Below are 20,821 nucleotides of genomic sequence, written 5' to 3' on the forward strand. Positions count from 1 at the left end.
TTGTGATATATAAAGGAAATAAATTTATAGGAAAATATTATTGAGTGGATAGCACTTCTAAAACTTTACAGTGCTTATGAATGACTGGGGAGCTTGTTGAAATACAGGTTCTAATTAAGTAGGTCTTGGGTGAGGCCTGAGATTCTGCCTTTCTAACAAGTTCTCTGAGGATGCTGATGCTGCTGGTTCAGAGACCACACTTTGAGTAGCAAGGTGGTAGACAGTATTTTCTAGATTTTTCTTTAGCAGTTGATCAGAAACAATTTTCAGTTTTCTTTTTATATGTCTAAATTATCATTCATGTTTTAATTTCATTTTTCATCTTTTTATTTTTATATTTTAGCAAGACAGTGATAATGCTAACATGTCACCACAATCTCCAGTATCATCTGAGGTACAAGTTCTTTTTTTATATGTGTACATAGGTTTCTTTCTTGTCTCTTCTCTCTAACCTCACCTTTTTTTTTTTTACAGTGCAATTTATTCACCCATAATTTAGAAAGGCATTTAGGTTTATTTGTACAAACCTAGCCTATAAAGAATTCTAAGAACACTACCATATTTTTGTACAAATATCCATAATAAATATAACAAGTTACTTATTGGAAAATGCTTATGGATCAGAGAAAGGCATTCTATATATAATTTTTTTCTTTTGTATAATTAATCATATTTTGAAGTAAATTATAGAAACAGCTTTAAAGTTTTAAATTTGCAAAGTACTTCAGCATTGTGCAATGACCTTTGGTTTTTCTCATAGCCAATTAGGTCTGAAAGCAATGCAAGAGAAACTTCCTTTTTCCACGAGAAACATCCCTGCAGTGGGTTGTTCCTATCGACAGGAGGTTACACATTTCCTAACATCATAGACTGGAGTTGTATGGGGAAAATGGGGAGATGAAAGTTAGTGAGATCTCAACCAAATACTCTAGTGGTTTGAATGGTTGATTCTAATCTAGTTAAACCTATTGCTTTACAACAAGATACAAGTTTTTAAAATTCCAAAAAGTATCTCTTCTACTTCAGATTACTTTATTTAGTATTCTAAACATCTTTTGGCATTAGTAAATAAATGATCATGCACTTATTTGTTGAATTTAGGACTTTTATAAATGTTTAGATGATCCAAATTCACCATATAACTTTGGTTAATTAGGTAGTACTTTTTTTTTTATATATAATTAGTGTTAAATATTTTTTTAAAGGTAGGATTATTTGTTGTTTTGGATGAATTGAATTGTAAAACTTTTAAATAGACTTGGATATTAGTTTTATAAACATGTTTCTAAATTATTTATATGATAGGTAAAATGGTTTACATTGTTTTGGGAAAAATTTTAAATTAAGATATCCTAAAATGAGTCTTTGTCATATGCTTTTGTAAATCTTTAACTTTCAGTTATAACAAATGTAAGCATATAACTGACTACTTATTTGCCTGATTGCTTTGTGATTTTATGATCGATGCTTACAGGGAGAGTTTTAGTGCCAGTTTTCTCAAGTAAATTACATTGTTTATATAATACATTTTGCTTGCATTTGGATAAATAAAATTTTGTCTTGGAATTCATAATATTTTAACCAAAAGAATGATAGTCATAATATTTTAACCAAAAGAATGAAGGCAAACTGTGAGGTTTGTGAACAAGTTCAACTGACATTCAGCTTGAACTGTATATCACATGTTAACCATAAAATCCACAGAATCAGCAGAATCCTGGTTGCTTTAATTTCATGTGTGAAAGGAAAATGATAACAGATATATTGGTATAGTACTATACTACTAACAAAGGCTTAGCTATACATTTGAACCTAAGAGCAATCCCATGAGCTAGGTATATTAGCCTCATCATTTTGCAAGTGAAGAGACTGATAACTTTGCCCAAAGGCTCCAGTCAATAAATAGTAGAGAAGTGACTGAAACCCAGACTCTATATACTTCACAGTTGTTGCACATAACTAATATGTTCCTAAAATTACCTTACCTTACCATTTTACATTTACAAAGTGCTTTCTTTTAGTTATCTCAGTTAATCTTCACAACACCCCATTTTTAAGATGAAGAAACAGTTTCAGAAATTAAATGTTTTGCTTAAGACTTAGCTTAAGCTTTCTGACTCCAAGTTCAGATTTAAAAAATTATGCTACAGTTCTTTCCAAGCAGTAACTCTGTGAAAGCACTTTGAAGCAATGTACATTCTAATAGAAGACATAATTTATCATCTATCATTCTGCAACTCCTGTTAGTATGAATGTGTAGATTTGCCTCATATTATCCACTAAGTTTCAAGTCCATGGTGGATACTGTATAAATGTTGCTAATTTCACTTATCTTTTCATTGATGTTTATTTCATTTGGGGGAAGACATTAATTTCTTATTTATTCAAAAGTAATATCTATTTTATACACTTCAATAATTTTATTTTTAATTATACTATGGGAAATACTTAAAGGCTTATGTAATCAGGTCAATTAGCAAATATTTATACATCTTTTAAAAGTGAAATTATCAATTTGAATTGAAATGCATTTGACCTTTTCTGCTTCACTAATCATGAAAAAAAACAAACTTTGTAAAATTGGAATGGATATGAATAATTACCTTAATTATTTTGAACGAAAGAGGTTTTATTTGTTTTCTGTTTTTAGGAATATGATAGAACTGATGGTTTTTCACATGGTCCTTTTGGCTTGAAGCCAAGATCAGGTAAATATATATTCTGCATATAAAATTTATTGGTTATATGTGAAACGAGAGTTGCCAAGCTTAAATGGGATTTGATTCCATAGTTTTAAGTACACATAGATTCTTTCCCCTCTCCTAAAAGTAATTTTCTCTTAACCTTATTTGTCTTTCCAATTCCCATTCCCCATTTCTTTCTTCCTCTTTACCTTCAAGCTCCTGAAACCTCAGCTTTTTGCCTTAGATATACTGCAGTCTTATTTCTACTCTACTGTGACTGCTATTAGAATGACCACTCTGCCAGCAGACCAAACACTGTTTGAAATTATAGCACACCATTATATTGTGGTTTTAAAAAGGGATCTTTTCGCATTTGGCAAGCCCAAAAGAAAATGGATCCATGTTACTTGGCAAGGTATTGAATTATAGTTTTTATTCCTGAATAACTTTATTGACCTTCAAGAATAATTTCCTTTTTCTTTAAAGATAATAAAGGCTGATTTATGTTTAATAATTTTTGACCTGGATCATAAGTTTCTAAAAATGTATGCTTAAATAAGAACATATATAGGTGGTAGAAATAGTTACATTTGTCTTCCCTGTTGCTTTCAATTATGCAGATAAGTAGATTTTTAATTATATTTGGTAAAAACTATTTAGAATGTATTAATAAGTAATAGCATTTTATGTAATTCTATATTGATTCTTTTTATCATGCCTCTTTTCCTACCGATGGTTGATACTTCTTATTAGCTTTGTAATAAGCTAGGAAATTTCTGTTTTTATAGCTTTTAGCCGCTCATCTCGCCAAGAATATGGGGCAGCAGATCCTGGATTTACAATGAGAAGAAAGATGGAACATTTACGGGAAGAAAGAGAGCAAATACGACAACTTCGAAATGTAAGTTAGATTGACCTTTCAGATCTGCTTTGTAGAAATGGGTTTAACTTGGAAAATTAATAATTTATATATGGATTTTCTTTTCAATGCTCTTTATAAAATTTTAGATTATATTATGATTTGTAATATAAACATAAATATATAAGGCATTTAGGTAGAATATCTGTGATTTTTACCCATTTCTTTGTAGAATCTCGAATCCAAGTTGAAAGTAATTTTGCCTGATGACATTGGAGCTGCACTGATGGATGGGGTTGTTCTTTGCCATTTAGCCAATCATATAAGGCCACGCTCTGTAGCTAGTATTCATGTGCCATCACCAGCTGTGGTAAGATTTGTCTACAATTTTTTAGTTTTCTAAAGGAAGATAGAGCCTCTTGAAACTGTCTTTAAATAATGTCAATTCTGATTAATTTCTGTTTAAATATGCCTGAAAATACATCTTTATTTTTCTTACTTTACAGCCTAAACTGAGCATGGCAAAATGTCGAAGAAATGTAGAAAATTTTCTTGATGCTTGTAAAAAGTTGGGTGTTTCACAGGTAATTGTTATTTTCCTAACAAAATAATAATTTAAATATTAATTTATTACATGCATACTAGGGTTAATGCTCTTTAAATATGAAAATTATTACCTTCCATAGGTACCTTCTACTGAGTCCCAGGTTTAACTATAGGAGCTCTCTAATGAATGTTTTAAAGTTGCTTTGAAAGTCATTTAGAAAACAGCTCATATATGGGAAAATTGACATCATACACATCATTGAATAAACATAACTTAGTGGCCATATTACAGTTTGGTTTTGATTATTGCTGCTATCATTTTTTTCCTACTGGAGGACATTTGGACTTCTTTGCACAATAACAGACTCTAGTTGGAAGATCTGTATTTAAGGTGAACAGCATTTTTATTTTTTAAATATGTTTTTACTGATTTGAGAGAGAGAGGAAGGGAAAGGGATAGAGAGATAGAAACATCCATGAGTGAGAAACATTAATCAACTGCCTCCTGCATGCCCCCTACTAGGGATTGAGCCCATAACTCAGGCATGTGCTCTGACTTGGAATTGAACTAGTGTCCTCTTGGATCATGGGTCTATGCTCCACCACTGAACCACACCTGCCAGGCAAGGTGAACAATGTTTTAAACTTTATTTAACATGTCTAGTTGGAATCTTAGTAACACTGTGATAATTTATCACTGGACGGAATTTGTAGGAATTGGCTTATGTTTCACATAATAGTTGCAATACTATAACGTTAACAAAGCTATATTGCCAATGTATAATGAAAATGAATAAGCAAAATATTGTTTTTTGAAAAATCTAATAAGTCTAACGTCAACATGACTGACGTTTGAGAGGACATGATATTGTTAGCAGATCACAATCTAGTTGTGATTTTCAAAATTTAACTTTTAAAATTATTTTTGAGACATAACTGACATAATAACTGTGTAAGTTTAAGATTTTAATGTGTTTATTTGATACACCTATATAATGAGTTGGGCTTTCAACTGTGTCATTCATAACAGACTAGTCTGTAGATTCCACTTTAACCTCTCTTCTCAAGTGAATAAATATAATTTACGTATATGTAGAGAACCAGTTGAATTGCTATTATATGTAATTTTGAAACTATATCATATTCTCTTCTAATTATATCTTCTCTATGGTTGACATGTTTTACTATTTTAATTCTTAACCATTTTTATTTTAGTTCTTTATTTTTTTTGTATTGTTCATCTCTTAATGGGAAAATAAAAAGTTAGGAAGATTTTTTCCCCCAAAATAATATTGTATTAAATACATTTTTCTGTTTTTCCATTTAAAAAATATATATTTTATTGATTTTTTTTACAGAGAGGAAGAGAAAGGGATAGAGAGTTAGAAATATCGATGAGAGAGAAACATCGATCAGCTGCCTCCTGCACACCCCCCACTGGGGATGTGTTGACCGGAATCGAACCTGGGACCCTTCAGTCGGCAGGCCAATACTCTATCCACTGAGCCAAACCAGTTTCGGCCCATTTTTGTTTTAAGACTCTTTTGGAGAAGGACTTCTCAATGAACATTTATTAAATGAATGCATGTTTTCAAATGAGGCAGGTGAGGCACCGAGAGGTTAGGGAACTTGTCCAAGGTCACACGGTTACTAAACACTGGAACCATGCTATGAATCCAGATATTCTAACTCCAGAACCCACCTTCTTAACTTGGTTACTTTTCTTTTACATGAAAGAAAAGCCAGTCCAACATATTACAGACACCATCAAGACACATTTGGCAAGGAGAGTAAATGAAAAGGTCTTACAAATACTGTCCTCCTTAATGTACCATTGTCTTTTCTCTACAGCTTGTTTTAGGGCAATATTACTGCCTCACCTATCCTCAACTAAAGGATGGTGGGCTATGGAGGAATCAGTCAACTCCCATTTTCTAAACACTTTAAGTTACTGGCAAGGGTCTATTTGCCATTTTCATGAATTCTTTTATGAAGAATTCTAATCTTTTGTCAGTTTTTTAATTGGATTGTTTTCTTATTGAGTTTGAGATTTCAAAGGCTTTTATCAGATGTATGATTTACTTACAAACATTATATCTTAATCTTTGGCTTGTCTTTTTTTAAAATATGTTTTTATTGATTATAGAGAGAGGAGGGGGAAAAAATAAACATTGATCAGTTGCCTCCTGCCTGTCCCTCACTGGGGATTGAGCCCACCACCAGGGCATGTGCCTTAACCCGGAATCGAACCAGTGACTTCTTGGTGCATGGGACGATGCTCAATCCACTGAGTCACATTGGCCTGGCTGGCTTGTCATTTTATTCTTATGTAATATCTTTTGAAGAACAGCTTTATGTATTTTTGACGTAAAATTTATCGTGGTGTCAAAAAGAAAAAATCTTTGCATGAATCAAAGTCACAAAGATTTCCCCCATGTTTATTTTTAGAAGTTTTATAATCTAAGATTTTACATTTAGGTCTATGATCAAATTTCAATTACTTTAATAGATGTAGAGCTATTCTGTTTTGTTTTTTTTTCTTCTTGCATGAACTTTGGTATACTGTGTCTTTCAAAGAATTTGTCCATTTCATCTAGTGTGCCAAACTTATAAAGTTATTTATTACTTTAGTATTTATGGAATCTCTTTTCTTATTTCTGATATTGGAAATTTGTGTATTTTCTCCTTTTTTCTGATTAATCTGGCTAGAGGTGTATTGATTTAAAAAAAAAAAATCTTCTGGCCGAAACCGGTTTGGCTCAGTGGATAGAGCATCGGCCTTCGGACTGAAAGGTACCGGGTTCGATTCCGGTCAAGGGCATGTACCTTGCTTGCGGGCACATCCCCAGTAGGGGTGGTGCAGGAGGCAGCTGATCGATGATTCTTTCTCATCGATGTTTCTAACTCTCTATCCCTCTCTCTTCCTCTCTGTAAAAAAAAATCAATAAAATATATATTTTTAAAAATCTTCTGAATTTGGTTTTATTGACTTTTTCCCTATTATTTTCTGTTCATTTTTTTCTCTCATCTTCATTATTTCTTTCTTTCTGCTTGCCATTGGTTTAATGTGCTGTTTTCTACTTTCTAAGGTGGGAGCTAAAGTCATTGATTTTGAAAACTATTTTCTTTTCTAATGTATACTTCACTGGTTATTTGAATAAATAAGTTAAATATTAGGAAAGCAACTAATGCTGCAGTGAAATGGAGATTTAAAAAGATAGTTTTTGAGAGTTCTTGATAAATAGAATATTACAATAGTATTTGGTGAATGGTTATTGGAATAAAGAAGAAAGAGAAGACTATTATGATTCTCAGGTTTATGTTGAGAGAGATTAAACAGTATATTATTCACAGGTAAAGAAAGATAAGTTAATTTAGTGAGGAAGTAGTTCTGTTATAAATATGTTGATTTTATGTGTCTATTGACATCCATTTGACTGTATCAAGTTGATATTTGTATCTGGAGCTCAATAGAGAGATTTTGGCAGAAAGTACAGTTTTAAAAATAATCAGGATGGAGGATATATTGTTTTTTGGGAATAGGGGTCCAATCCTGCCAAGGTTTCTAGTATTTTAAGAAACACTGGACTTAAAAAAAAAAAAGTGGACAACTAAAATACAGAACAACCATCATTCAGAACCACTTGAAATCTGGCTGAATGGAAGTCCTACAACTAGAAAAGCAAAGAAGAAAGCACATTGAGACTGGTAGGAGGGGAAGAGGCATGGAATGGACTCGTCCAATACCCATGTGTGGCAATTTTTAAATTAGGAGGGATACCTTGACTGTGGAGGTCTCCTATAAAGAGAAAGGGGTCCCAGCCCACACTAGACCCCAAACCCAGGGTTCCAGAGCTGAAAAGAGAAGTCCCTATAACTTGGGGCTATAAAAACTAGCATGGACTGTGGTTGAGTGATTCGGTGGAGACCCAGGCAGTTCCCTCTTAAAGGGCCAGTGCACTGACATACTTGTACTTGATTGCTCTGGGTTCCAGCACTGGGGCAATGGTTTGGCGAGGGGTTGGGGGTGTATCAGGCCCATACATGGAGAAACTGGATTGTTTGGCATCAGAGCAAGAACTTGGGGGCAGCTTTCTCTCAGACAGGGGTGTTCACAGGGGTCATTGTTCCTATGCTGTGATATCTCCCCTCCCCCCATTGCAGAGCTGACTGGCAACCATATCTTAGTTTCCATGAGCTTGGCTCACACTGTTTGCTCCACCCTAATGATTCTCTGACACCCTGCTTCATCCAGTTTGAAGCTCCACTCAAGTTCTTTGCAGCAGCTTTTCCATATGAATAGCCTTTCCTGGCTTAGGCTTCATATTTTGCTATAATCTGTCAAACAAGCAGCAGCTGGTGCCAGTATGCCTCATGCTTATCAATAACAGACCTAAGACCTGGAACTACAATCAGCTTGCCCTGCTACAGAGCTTGGCTGCACCTGGGCACTTCGAAGCCCAATACAAGTAGTAGCCATCTGCAGATAGCTCTGTATCTCCTGCTGTGTGGCCCTTAGCAGTGGCTGACTTTGCACCTCTCAGGATGCTCCAGAGCCAGTGTACCCAGTGTACAGCTTCAGACCATACCAGATTATAACTCTACACATTCACAAACAACACACTCCAGGGGCAGACTCAGTGAGCACAAAAGCCGCACTGAACCAAGTCCTGCTCCATAGGAGTGTCTCCTGCACATCAGCTCTTCCACTGTAGTTGTAGCTGGTCCTCATGGCCAATTGGCCTGGAAGTCAATTCCTCCTAGTGACACCAACAACAGTCAAATCTCAACTACAGCAAGAATGTGCACACAGCCCACACAGGGGAGTACCTAAAGTGCGCAGCTCAGGTGACTGGGAAGGCTGAGCCACTGGGTCCTACAGGACACCTACTACACAAGGCCACTCTGCCAATTCCAGGAGACATAGAAGCTCTAACTAGTAAATATTAACAAACACCAGGAAGCAGCCAAAATGTGGAGACAAAAAAATATGTCACAAATGAAAGAACAGAAGAAATTTCCAGATAAAGAGCTAAATGAAATGGAAATAAGCAACTTACAGGATGCAGAGTTCAAAACAATGGTTATAAGGTTGCTCAAGGACCTTAATGAGAACTTCAAGAGACTTAGTGAGACTTTCAAGGATCTTATTGAGAATTTCAAACACATGAAAAAGAACCAGTCAGAAATGAAGGAGACAAATTAACCAAAATGAATAATTTACAGGAAATCAACAGTAGAGTAGAGGATGAAGTGAAAAGCAGTTACCTACAAGGGAGCACCCATATGACTGTTAGCTAATTTCTGAGCAGAAACTATACAGGCCAGAAGGGAGTGGCAAGAAATATTCAAAGTGATGATAGTAAGAACCTACAACTAAGATTACTCTACCCAGCAAAGCTATCATTTAGAATTCAAGGTCAGGTAAAGAGCTTCCCAGATAAGAAAAAACTAAAGGAGGTCATTGAGACTGTACTACATGAACTGCTGAAGTGTAGATTATTGAATTGGACAATAGAAAAATGGCAGTGGAATAGACAGGTCACAAGCCTTGTCCTGGAGCAGAAAGAAAGAACAGCTGAGGATTGCACGGGGAGTATTTGTTGGTGAGTTAAGGGACAGCTAAACTCTAGGATAAGGTCGGGGACTGCTGGATGAGATTCTCCTGACCTGGAAGCCCCCACTGCTGCTGGGTTCCCTCTCAGAGCGACCGGCTTAGATGCGGAGATGGCGCCATCTTAAAGGGGAAAGTGGATTTTATAGGAAGCTTGGAAAGCTACAACTGAGGCAACCACCAAACAGATGTGAGCCTCAGAACACCGGTCCCCACTTGGCGTAAACACGCGGATACAGAGGCGCTCTACACACCTCCATGGAAAGGCCAGTTTCACCTGGGATATGGTGAGATCTCTGGTCCTGGCAGGAGAGAGAAAAGCATGCACTGTGGGATCTGGAGGACCTGAGAAAGTCTGTGCCTAGAAAAATCAGTGGCTGTTGGGGCTCGCGTGATCCATGAATGTGAAAGGAGGTCCTTAGAGCTGCTAACAGAAGGGATCTCTAAAAAGCAACCAATTTTGTTCTGATGCAAAAGGAAAGCCTAAAAATCTTAAAACTATGTTGGCTGCTTATACCCAAGGGGGAAAGGACTGTGCAGATTTGTCTGCAGCCCCGTTGTTTGCACACTTGGACTTTTTCTTCTTCAAATACTTGCTTCTGATTACTAAGGCCAATATATAGGATCACCCAGTTGGGGACACCCTGGGAGACTGCAGAGGAAAGTTGTTTTTCTGGAACCTGGGGATCTGAGCAGGGAGTGACTGTCAGAGAGCCAGTTCTGAGGCAGCCCACTCTAACAAACCGGTATTGAGTGCCACAAGGAAATAAGGCTCTAAACACAGGGTAGAGAGGCCATATATAGACCCGGAAGTCAATCCAGAAACACTGCCAACCAGGGGCTGAATCACAAATTGAATCTTGTATAATCAAAAATAAAGGAATACAAGAAATTAAGACACTGCCTGCTTAAAAATCAGTACTGGCTTACAACACTGAGGAGCAGTGGAATGCAGGGATCTGCAACACTGTCCTGACTGGGAAAACAGGCATGCCAAACAGAACAACAGAGGAAGTGCACATTTTATTATTTTAATTTTTTGTAATTTTTATTTTCTTCATCTTTTACTTAAGAAACTAAGTTTTTTCTTTTTTTCCAAATTTGATTTTACATTTTTTAATTGTTACATTTTTATTTTTAGTTAGTATTATTGCTACTACTACTATTATGCGTTTTTATTTTAAAGTGTCATTTTATTTTCTCTTCATTTTACTTGGGGATTAGTGTTCTACATTCTATTTTCACCTTTCCTTTTGCATCCTTTTACTCAATCTCAACTCTATCTTTATGCCATCACTCTCTTCCTAAGTTTTCCCGTTTTGATGTCCTGTTTTTCTTATCCTTTTCCTGCTTTAGATTTTCCCTATTCTTTATGTTTATCCCCTGTTAAAATTTCACCCTACTTTCATATACAATTTCCAATCCCCTGCTGTAAGTCCATACACACCTCTCTCTTCTCTGTCTTAACTATCCAAAAAAATTGTTTTTCACTCTGTCCTTATGTTGTTTGCTTGAATGTTAACTATATCAATTATTTATGCCTTTTTGTGATATTGTTTTGCTTATTCTTTTTTGTTTGTTTTTGTTTGCTTTTTTATTTTTTTTCTGTGTCAGTTTTCCCTCGCCTCACTTGATATTAGTTGTTATTTGTAGTATGTATTAATCTCCAGGTACTTGTTGCTGGTATTTCCTGTAATTAGTGGCTGTTCACTTGGAGTTTTCTCTCTCTATATATAATTTGTAACCCATTTCTTTCTTTGTCTCTTTCTTTTCCCTGTTACTTTTTTTTTTTCCTTTTCCAAATTACATTTTGGCACTCATTTTATTTTTATTTTTTTCTATTCTATTTTCTCTCCTATCCCCTAATTTGCCTTTTCTGGTGATCACCTTTATTGAGTGTTATTAATATCCTGAATACATTTCAGTTCAGTACCTTGTGTTTTGAACCTGGTGTGTTGAATTTGTGCCTTTAAATTAACGCAGGAGAGAGAGAACTACATAACCAGACATCCAGAGAAGAGAGACCATGGGGAGTCAAAGAAACAGCCCGTATATGAAAGAAAAGCAGGCAGCACCAGAAAATGAAGTAAACAAGTTAGAGGCAAGCAACATGTTAGAGAAAGAATTAAGAGTAATGGTCTTAAGGTGGCTGAAAATGGAAGACAAATTAAAAAATATGAGTAAGAACCAAGAGGAAATGAAGAATCAAGAAGAAATGAAAAATGACATCGCTGCTTTGAAGAACTCAACAGAAAGCATCAAGAGTAGACTAGAAGAAGCAGAGAACCATATCAGTGAAATAGAAGACAAGGTAGGAAAAAATACCCAATTAGAGCAGCTTCTAGGAAAAAAAAATATTAAAAAGCAGGAGGAGAGCCTAAGGGAACTTTGGAACAACATGAAACAAAACAACATCTGCATATTAGGGGTTCCAGAAGGAGAGGACACTGAGCAAGGAATAGAAAACCTGTTTGAAGAAATAATAACAGAAAACTTCCCTGATATAGGAAAGAAAAACCCCACACAAATCCAAGAAACTCAGTCTCAAGCAAAGTGAACCCCAAAAGACTGACACCAAGGCACATTATTATAATTAAATTGGCAAACACCACAAACAAAGTAAGAATCTTAAAAGCGGCCAGAGAGCGAAAGAAAGTTACCTACAAAGGCTCCCTCATAAGACTAATGATTGATTTCTCAACAGAAACTCATCAGGCCAGAAGGGGATGGAATGAAATATACAAAGTCATGCAAAGGAAGGGTCTGAATCCAAGAATACTGTACCCAGCAAAGCTATCAATCAAAATTGAAGGTGAAATCAGGAGCTTCACAGACAAAAAAGAACTAAGGGTATTTATCACCACCAAACGAGCAATTTAAGAAATGCTTAAGGGTCTGCTGTAAAAAAAAAAAAAAAGAAAAAAAGAAATAGGAAGCATAGAAGGAACACAGGGGTATAGAATAAAAATGGTGACAAATAAGTACCTATCAATAATAACTTTAAATGTAAATGGATTAAACACCCCAATAAAAAGACACAGGATAATGGGTTGGATAAGAAAAGAAGACACATAATGAAACTGGTTTGGCTCAGTGGATAGAGCATTGGCCCATGGACTGAAAGGTCCCAGGTCCGATTCCAGTGAAGGGCATGTACCTTGGTTGTGGGCACATCCCCAGTAGGGGGTGTGCGGGAGGCAGCTGACAGATGTTTCTCTCTCATCGATGTTTCTAGCTCTCTATCCCTCTACCTTACTCTCTGTAAAAAAAAAAAATCAATGAAATTTATTTTAAAAAAGAAAGAAAGAAAAAAAGACCCATATATCTGCTGTCTACAAGAAACAGACCTCAGAAAAAAAAGACCCACTTAGACTGAGGGTGAAGGGATGAAAAAAGGTCTTCAAGGTGAATGGAAATGAAAAAAAGCCTGGGGTAGCAATACTTATATCTGACAAATTAAATCTCAAAGTGAAGGACATAACAAGAGATAAGGAAGACCACTTCATAATACTAAAGGGAGCAATCCAATAAGAAGAAATAACTCTGGTAAAAATATACACACCCAATACAGGAGCACCCCAATACATACAAAAACGCCTGGAGAATACCAAGGGAGAGATTGACAGCAATACACTCATAGTAGGAGACTTTAATATCCCACTATCACCATTGGACAAATCCTCTAAACAAAAAATCAGCAAAGAAACATCAATCCTAAATGACTCACTAGACCAGATGGAATTAATTGACATCTTCAGAACATTCCACTCCCAAAATAGAGAATATACATTCTTCTCAAGTGCACACGGGTCATTTTTAAAGATAGACCATATGCTGGGACATAGACAAAGTCTCCTCAAATTGAAGAAGATAGAAATGATATCAAGCACATTCTCAGATCACAGTGGAATAAAACTAGGAATCAACTACAATAAAAACAATCCAAAAAAATCAAACACAGAGACTAAACAGCATGCTATTAAAAAATGACTAGGTTTCCAGAGAGATCAAGGAAGAAAGAAAAAAACACCACAACAAATGAAAATGAAAACACAACAATTCAAAGTCTATGGGATACAGCGAAAGCAGTCTTGAGAGGGAAGTTCATATCTCTACAAGCCTACTGTAAAAAACAATGAACAATGGTAACCCTACAACTCAAAGTGTTAAAAAGAGAGCAACAAGAAAAGCCCATTGTAAGCAGAGGAAGGAAATAATAAAGATCAGAGCAGAGATAAACAACATAGAGACCAAAGAAACAATTCAAAAGATCAACAAAACCAAATCCTTGAAAGGATTAACAAGATTGATGAACCTTTAGCCAGGTTCATCAAGAAGCAAAGAGAGAAGACCCAAATAAACAAAATCAGAAATGAAAGAGGTGAAATAACAACAGACCCCACAGAAATACAAAGGCTTGTTAAAAAATACTATGAACAACTTTATTCCAACAAACTGGACAACTTATAGGAAATGGACATTTCTAGAAAAATATAACCTTCCAAAACTCAATCAGGAAGAATCTAAATAGCTCAATAGGCCAATAACAATGGAAGAAATTGAAGCAGTCATGAAAAAGCTTCCACCAAACAAAAGCCCAGGGCCAGACAGCTTCACAGGGGAGTTTTACCAAACATTCAAGGAAGAAGTAAAACCTATCTTTCTCAGAGTATTCCAAAAAATTCAAGAGGAAGGAATTCTTCCAAGCTCCTTCTATGAAGCCAGCATTATCACCCTAATACCAAAACCAGATAAAGACAACACAATGAAAGATATTTACAGGCCAATATTCCTCATGAACATAGATGCCAAAATCCTCAACAAAATTCTAGCAAATTGGATCCAGCAGTACATCAGAAAGCTCATACATCATGACCAAGTTGGATTTATCTCAGGAATGCAAGGATGGTACAATACCCACAAATCAATAAGTGTGATACATCACATAAACAAATTGATAGATAAAAATCGCAGACATATCAATTGGTGCAGAAAAAGCATATGACAAAATATAACACTCTTTCTTGATAAAAACTCTCAACAAGGTGGGAATATAAGGATCATACCTCAACATAATAAAAGCCATATATGATAAACCCACAGATAACATCGTACTCATTGGGCAAAAACTAAAACCATTTCCTCTAAGAACAGGAACAAGACAGGGATGTCCACTCTCACCACTCCTGTTTGTCATAGTACTGCAAGTATTAGCCATAGCAATTACACAATAATAAGAATAAAAGGCATCCAAATTGTAAACGAAGAAGTAAAGCTGTCCTTATTTGTAGATGCCATGATATTGTACATAAAAAGACTCCATCAAAAAACTAATAGACTTAATAAATGAATTTGGCAATGTAGCAGGATACAAAATTAACGCCAAGAAATCTATGGCCTATCTATACACCAGTAGTGAACATACAGAAAGAGAGACTAAAAAAGCAATCCCATTTACCATCATACCAAAAAAATTAAGATACCTAGGAGTAAACTTAACCAAGGAGGAAAAAGACCTATACACGGAAAATTACAGGACACTGATAAAAGAGACAGAGTGAGATGTAAACAGACGGAAGTACATACCATGTTTATGGATTGGTAGAATCAACATCATCCAAATTTCCATACTACCAAAGCAAAGTATAGATTCAATGCAATCCCTATTAAAATACCAATGGCATATTTCCCAGACCTAGAACGAACTCTTCAAAAATTCACCTGGAATAAAAATAAAAAAGACCCCCAAAGCACTATGCCCAATTAATATTTGACAAAGGAGACATGAGCATATAATGGAGTCAAGACAGTATCTTCAATATATGGTGTTGGGAAAATTGGACAGTTACATTCAAAAAAATGAAACTAGATCACTAACTTACACCATACATAAAAATAAACTCAAAATGGATACAGGACTTAAACATAGACAGAAAATCATAAAAATATTAGAGGAATCCACAGGCAGCAAAATCTCAGACATATGCCGAAAGAATTTCTTCACTGATACTGTTCCTATGGCAATGGAATATAAAGAGAAAATAAACAAATGGGACTACATCAAAATAACAAGCTTTTTCACAACAAAAGAAACCATCAACAAAACAACAAGAAAGCCCACTGTATGAGAGAACATATTTGCAAATGTTATCACTGATAAAGGTTTAGTCTCCAACATCTACAGGCAATTTATACAACTTAATAAAAAGAAGATAACTGATCCAATAAAAAATGGGCAATGGACCTAAATAGAATCTTTTCAAAAGAATACAGAAGGAAGGCCAAGAGACACATGAACACATGCTCAAAGTAACTAATTATCTGAGATATGCAAATCAAAACAACAATGCGTTACCATCTCACACCTGTCAGTATAGCTATCATCAACAAATCTACAAAAGACAAGTGCTGGCAAGGATGTGGAGAAAAAGGAACCCTGGTGCACTGCTGGTGTGAATGCAGACTGGTGCAGCCACTGTGGAGAACAATATGGAGTTCCCTCAAAAAACTGAAAATGGAACTCTCATTTGACCCAGTGATCCCACTTCTAGGAATATATCCTAAGGAACTGGAAACACCAATCAAAAAGGATATATGCACTCCTCTGTTCATAGCAGCACAATTTACAATAGCTAAGATTTGGAAACAGCCTAGGTGTCCATCAGCAGATAACTGGATCAGAAAACTATGGTACATCTACACAATGGAATACTATGCTGCCAGATAAAATAAGGAATTCTTACCATTTGCAGCATCCTGGATGGAACTGGAGAACATTATGTTAAGTGAAATAAGCCAGTCAATGAAAGAAAAATACCACATGAGCTCACACATTTATGGATAATAAAGAACATTATAAACTGATGAATAATAAAAAAAAAAGATACAGAAGCAGTAAAGCATCAAACAGACATTCAAATTACAGTGGGAAGGTTAGGGAGAGGTGGCTAAGATAAGAGATCACCTGAAGGACTTGTATGCATACATAGAAACATAACCAATGGTCGCAAAACTCGGTGGGGGGGTGAGGGCACGTATGGAACTGGGGTAGTTGGGCAATGGTAAGATATGTACACATATAATACCTTTATAAAAAAAAAAAAAAAAAAGAAAGAAAGAAAAAAAGAAATGTTGAGCCGAAACCGGTTTGGCTCAGTGGTAGAGCGTCGGTCTGCGGACTGAGGGGTCCCAGGTTCGATTCCGGTCAAGGGCATGTGCATTGGTTGTGGGCGCATCCCCGGTAGGGGGTGTGCAAGAGGCAGCTGGTCGATGTTTCTCTCTCATTGATGTTTCTGGCTCTCTGTCCCTCTCTCCTCCTCTCTGTGAAAAATCAATAAAATATATTTTTTTAAAAAAAGAAATGTTGAAGTGTATTCTTTAAAAAGAGGAAGAAGACAAAAATATGAATAATAAAATGGTAATAAATACATATACACTGAGTGGCCAGATTATTGTGATCTCTGAACGCGTAATATTCTGACCACTCAGAGTGTGTGTGTGTGTGTGTGTGTGTGTGTGTGTGTGTGTATAATCTCTCTCTCTCTCTCTCTCTCTCTCTCTCTCTCTCTCTCTCTCTCCCTCTCTCTCTCATAGAGAGAGAAGTGTGTGTGTGTGTGTGTGTGTGTGTGTGTGTGTGTGTATTGAGAGAGAGAGTGATATGCCCGGTGTATAAATTCGTACATGGGTGCAGTCCAGCCAGCCTGGCCAGGCGGAGGGGACAAGGGCAATTGGCCGGCCTGGCCGTCCAACTGGTCAAACTCCTGGTCGAGGGGACCATTTGCAAATTAGCCTTTTATTATATAGAATATACACTGAGTGGCCAGATTATTATGAGTTCAGAGATCACAAAAATCTGGTCACTCAGTGTATATCCACAATTGTATCTAAGAATCAAAATAAAGATATAAAGTATCTAAATGAACAAAATCAACTCTCCTAGCTGGGTTTGCTTAGTGGATAGAGTGTGGGCCTATGGACTGAAGGGTTCCAGGTTTAATTCCAGTCAAGGGCACATGCCTGGGTTACAGCCTCTGATGTTTCTATCTCTCCTTTTCCCTTCCTTTCTGAATTCAATAAAAAAAATATTTAAAAAAAATAAATGAACAAAATAAATAAATAAATAAAATAAAATAAAATAAAATAAAATAAAATAAAATAAACTGATGGTAAAATAGAACCAGAGGCATGGAAACATGGAACATACTGATTAATCTCAGTGGGAAGGGGAAGTGAGGGTATGGGAAGAGATTAACCAAGTCCTATATAATAAAACCCTAACATGCAAATTGACTGAACAGCTGAACTACAGGTCGCTATGATGTGCACTGACCACTAGCGGGCAGATGCTCAATACAGGAGCTACCCCTGGTGGTCACTGTGCTACCATAGGGGGAGCACTGTTGCAGGTAGGTGGTAAGGAGCAAGGAGACCTGGACTGTGAGAGCTCCAGATTGTGAGAGGGATATCTGACTTCGAGAGGGCACAGGCTGGGCTGAGGGACACCCCCCCACCCCCGAGTGCACAAATTTTGTGCACTGGGACTCTAGTATTTTATATGCCTATTACCTGTGGACACAGACAATAGGATGGAGAAGGCCTGGGGTAGGGTGGAAACTGGATGGAGAGGGATAATGGCAGGGGGGAGGAGGCTGGCATCTTGTAATACTCTCAACAATAAACATATTTTTTAAAGTGTTTGCAGGTTTGTAAAACACTTTCTCACCCAACTAAAACACAGTTATGAACTAGATGGGGCTCATAGCTTGTTTGTCTGCCACCCACTCCGTTCATTACTAACTGTTTTCCTGAGGTGAATGGTGTTCCAACTGAAGCAGTAGACTACATTGTTTGTTTGTTTTTCAAAAATAGCTACCAAATTTATTTGATGTTGTATGCATACATATAAACCAGTTAATCCCTGCAGTTTTGATAAGGCTTTAACAATACCATGGAGAGGATATTGTGTAAAATGAAAAGAGGGTGAACACAGAACCCTTGGAAAACCTTATGATGTTACAAGAGGATAAGTGAAGGCTAATGAAACATAATACAAAGTTATCTCTAAACTTCTTTCTCATAGTTTTGAAGATCAAATGGCACATATGATGTGCTTAGAAGAGGAGGCAGTTGTAATTTTTCAAATTCTAGACTATTGCAACTAAGAAGCAACACAGCATCACTAGAAGCTGGAGGGAAGTACCCTTAAGCCAAGAAAAGTACCGAAGTGCTATATATATTAGATACCATGGAACCTCAGAACTGGTAGAACCAGAGTGACCAATTTTGCATAGGACTGAACAGTTTCCAGAGTGCCTCCACATACTGACTCTTCTGTTTGTTTCTCAGAGTGTTCTAACTTCAGGATAAAGAAACTCAATCTCAATAAATTTAATACTTCAGATTACATGGCCCATCAGCTGGTTGGAAATATAGTGTTCTTTCTACTCCAGCATAAGAGCTTAGGAAACATTTTAGCATGATCATCTCACTTTAAAATACTTATTCAGGTGGATAAGATTAACAGATCAAATACAGCCCATAAAATAGAATCCCATACCATAAAAGTCTACTTTTATAAACACATTTTAGATTACAATTATGTGCTCTGTGCTTGAAGTTTTATAGAAAGCATGTTTTAAAAATCCAATTTTGGGTGAGAATCCAAGATGGCTGAACAGGTAGACACCTAGCCGCAGCTGCACACAACAATTTCAATAAGATACAACTAAAATATAAAATGGACATTACCCAACTACAGGAAAGTTGACTGACTGTAAATTCTACAACGAGAAGCAAGGAGAAGGCCAGAAGGAAGAGCAGAGGAGCTGTAAAAGCCTAAGGTACGGAGACGCTCAGCATGCGCAGAGAGGATGGAGCCGGAGAGGAAGGGCGGGGCGGCTGAGTGCCTGGCTGGCGTTCCCTAGCAGGAAGGAGATAAAAGCTCCAACTGTGCTAGGACCCAGTTCCTACTGCTCTGAACCCCAGTTCTAGGCCAGACCCCGGGGACCCAGGCTCAAACAGAGGGAGTTGGGCTGTAAGGCGGAACCCGGGGGAGCGGCGAAAGGAGGTCCCGGAGGCTCGCAAATTGCACGCAGAGAAGGAAAGGTTGGCTGTGCTGCGGGATTGCCCTGGTGGGAAGGAGACCAAAGCTCCAGACTGCTCTGAATGCTACCTCCAACTCCACTTCCACCTGAACTGAACCCCAGTACAGGGCTCATTGGGGGAGAGCCTAGACTGTTTGGTACCTGGAGAAAATCGAGGGTACCTTTCTCTCAGAGGTGCTTGCAAGGAGTACTGAAGGACCCTGGGGATTACTGAGACTCAGGAACAGCATAGGGTGGAGCTGACGGAAGCCAAGGCTGTAGGATCCACCCTGAAACCCCACCCCATCAGGAAAACTTCGAAAATGCCGAGACAAAATAGATCAGAAACGAAAGAAATGGAGGACAAAAAGCGACTGGATATAGAGTTCATATCTACGCTTATAAGGTTTTTCAAGAATTTCCTAGAAAATATCGATAAGACCTATGAGGATATGAAAAGGGATCAACTAGAATTAATAAGGAATCAACAAGAAATGATAAGGGATCAACAAGAAATAAATAATACATTGTCTGAAATAAAAAATATTATACAGAGTCCTAAAAACAGAACGAAAGATCGCAAGAATCAAGTAAAAGATTGGGAACATAAAGAGCCAGAAGACACTCCTTTGCAGAAGATAGAAGGCAAGAGAATACAGAAAATTGAAGATAATGTAAGAAACCTCTGGGACAACTCCAAGCGAACCAACATCAGAATTATGGGGGTCCCAGAAGATGAGAGAGAACAAGATATCGAAAACATACTGAAAGAAATAGTGACAGAAAACTTCTCCCACCTGGTGAAAGAATTAGACTTACAAGTCCAGGAAGCGCACAGAACTCCAAACAAAAGAAATCCAAAGAGGACCACACCAAGACACATCATAATTAAAATTCCAAGAGCAAAAGACAAAGAGAGAATATTAAAAGCAGCAAGAGCAAAGCAGGTAGTTACCTATAAAGGAGCACCTATACGATTGCCAGCTTATTTCTCAACAGAAACCATTCAGGCCAGACGGGAATGGCAAGAAATATT

At 36.8% G+C, this 20,821-nt stretch overlaps 1 protein-coding gene and 1 long non-coding RNA gene across 5 annotated transcripts in view; one reads left to right on the forward strand and one right to left on the reverse strand.

Moving 5' to 3' along the window:
* LRCH2 (leucine rich repeats and calponin homology domain containing 2) overlaps positions 1–20,821 on the forward strand; it is a 123,240-nt gene that overhangs the window by 99,204 nt on the left and 3,215 nt on the right. For 2 of the 4 annotated variants that reach the window (XM_084870281.1, XM_084870284.1), the window contains 5 exons: positions 344–394; positions 2,651–2,708; positions 3,473–3,585; positions 3,776–3,913; positions 4,050–4,127. In XM_084870281.1, the coding sequence (XP_084726407.1) occupies positions 344–394; positions 2,651–2,708; positions 3,473–3,585; positions 3,776–3,913; positions 4,050–4,127 (438 nt within the window). Of the gene's footprint in view, positions 1–343; positions 395–2,650; positions 2,709–3,472; positions 3,586–3,775; positions 3,914–4,049; positions 4,128–11,686; positions 12,309–20,821 lie in introns of those variants that run through there. The other 2 variants (XM_084870282.1, XM_084870283.1) reach the window with 2 other exon arrangements.
* Positions 1–20,821, reverse strand: part of LOC311615093 — a 629,078-nt gene that overhangs the window by 4,221 nt on the left and 604,036 nt on the right. The window lies entirely within an intron of this gene.

This window comes from Pipistrellus hanaki (genome assembly GCF_964339955.1).
Source record: "Pipistrellus hanaki genome assembly, chromosome: X".
Taxonomy (NCBI): domain Eukaryota; kingdom Metazoa; phylum Chordata; class Mammalia; order Chiroptera; family Vespertilionidae; genus Pipistrellus; species Pipistrellus hanaki.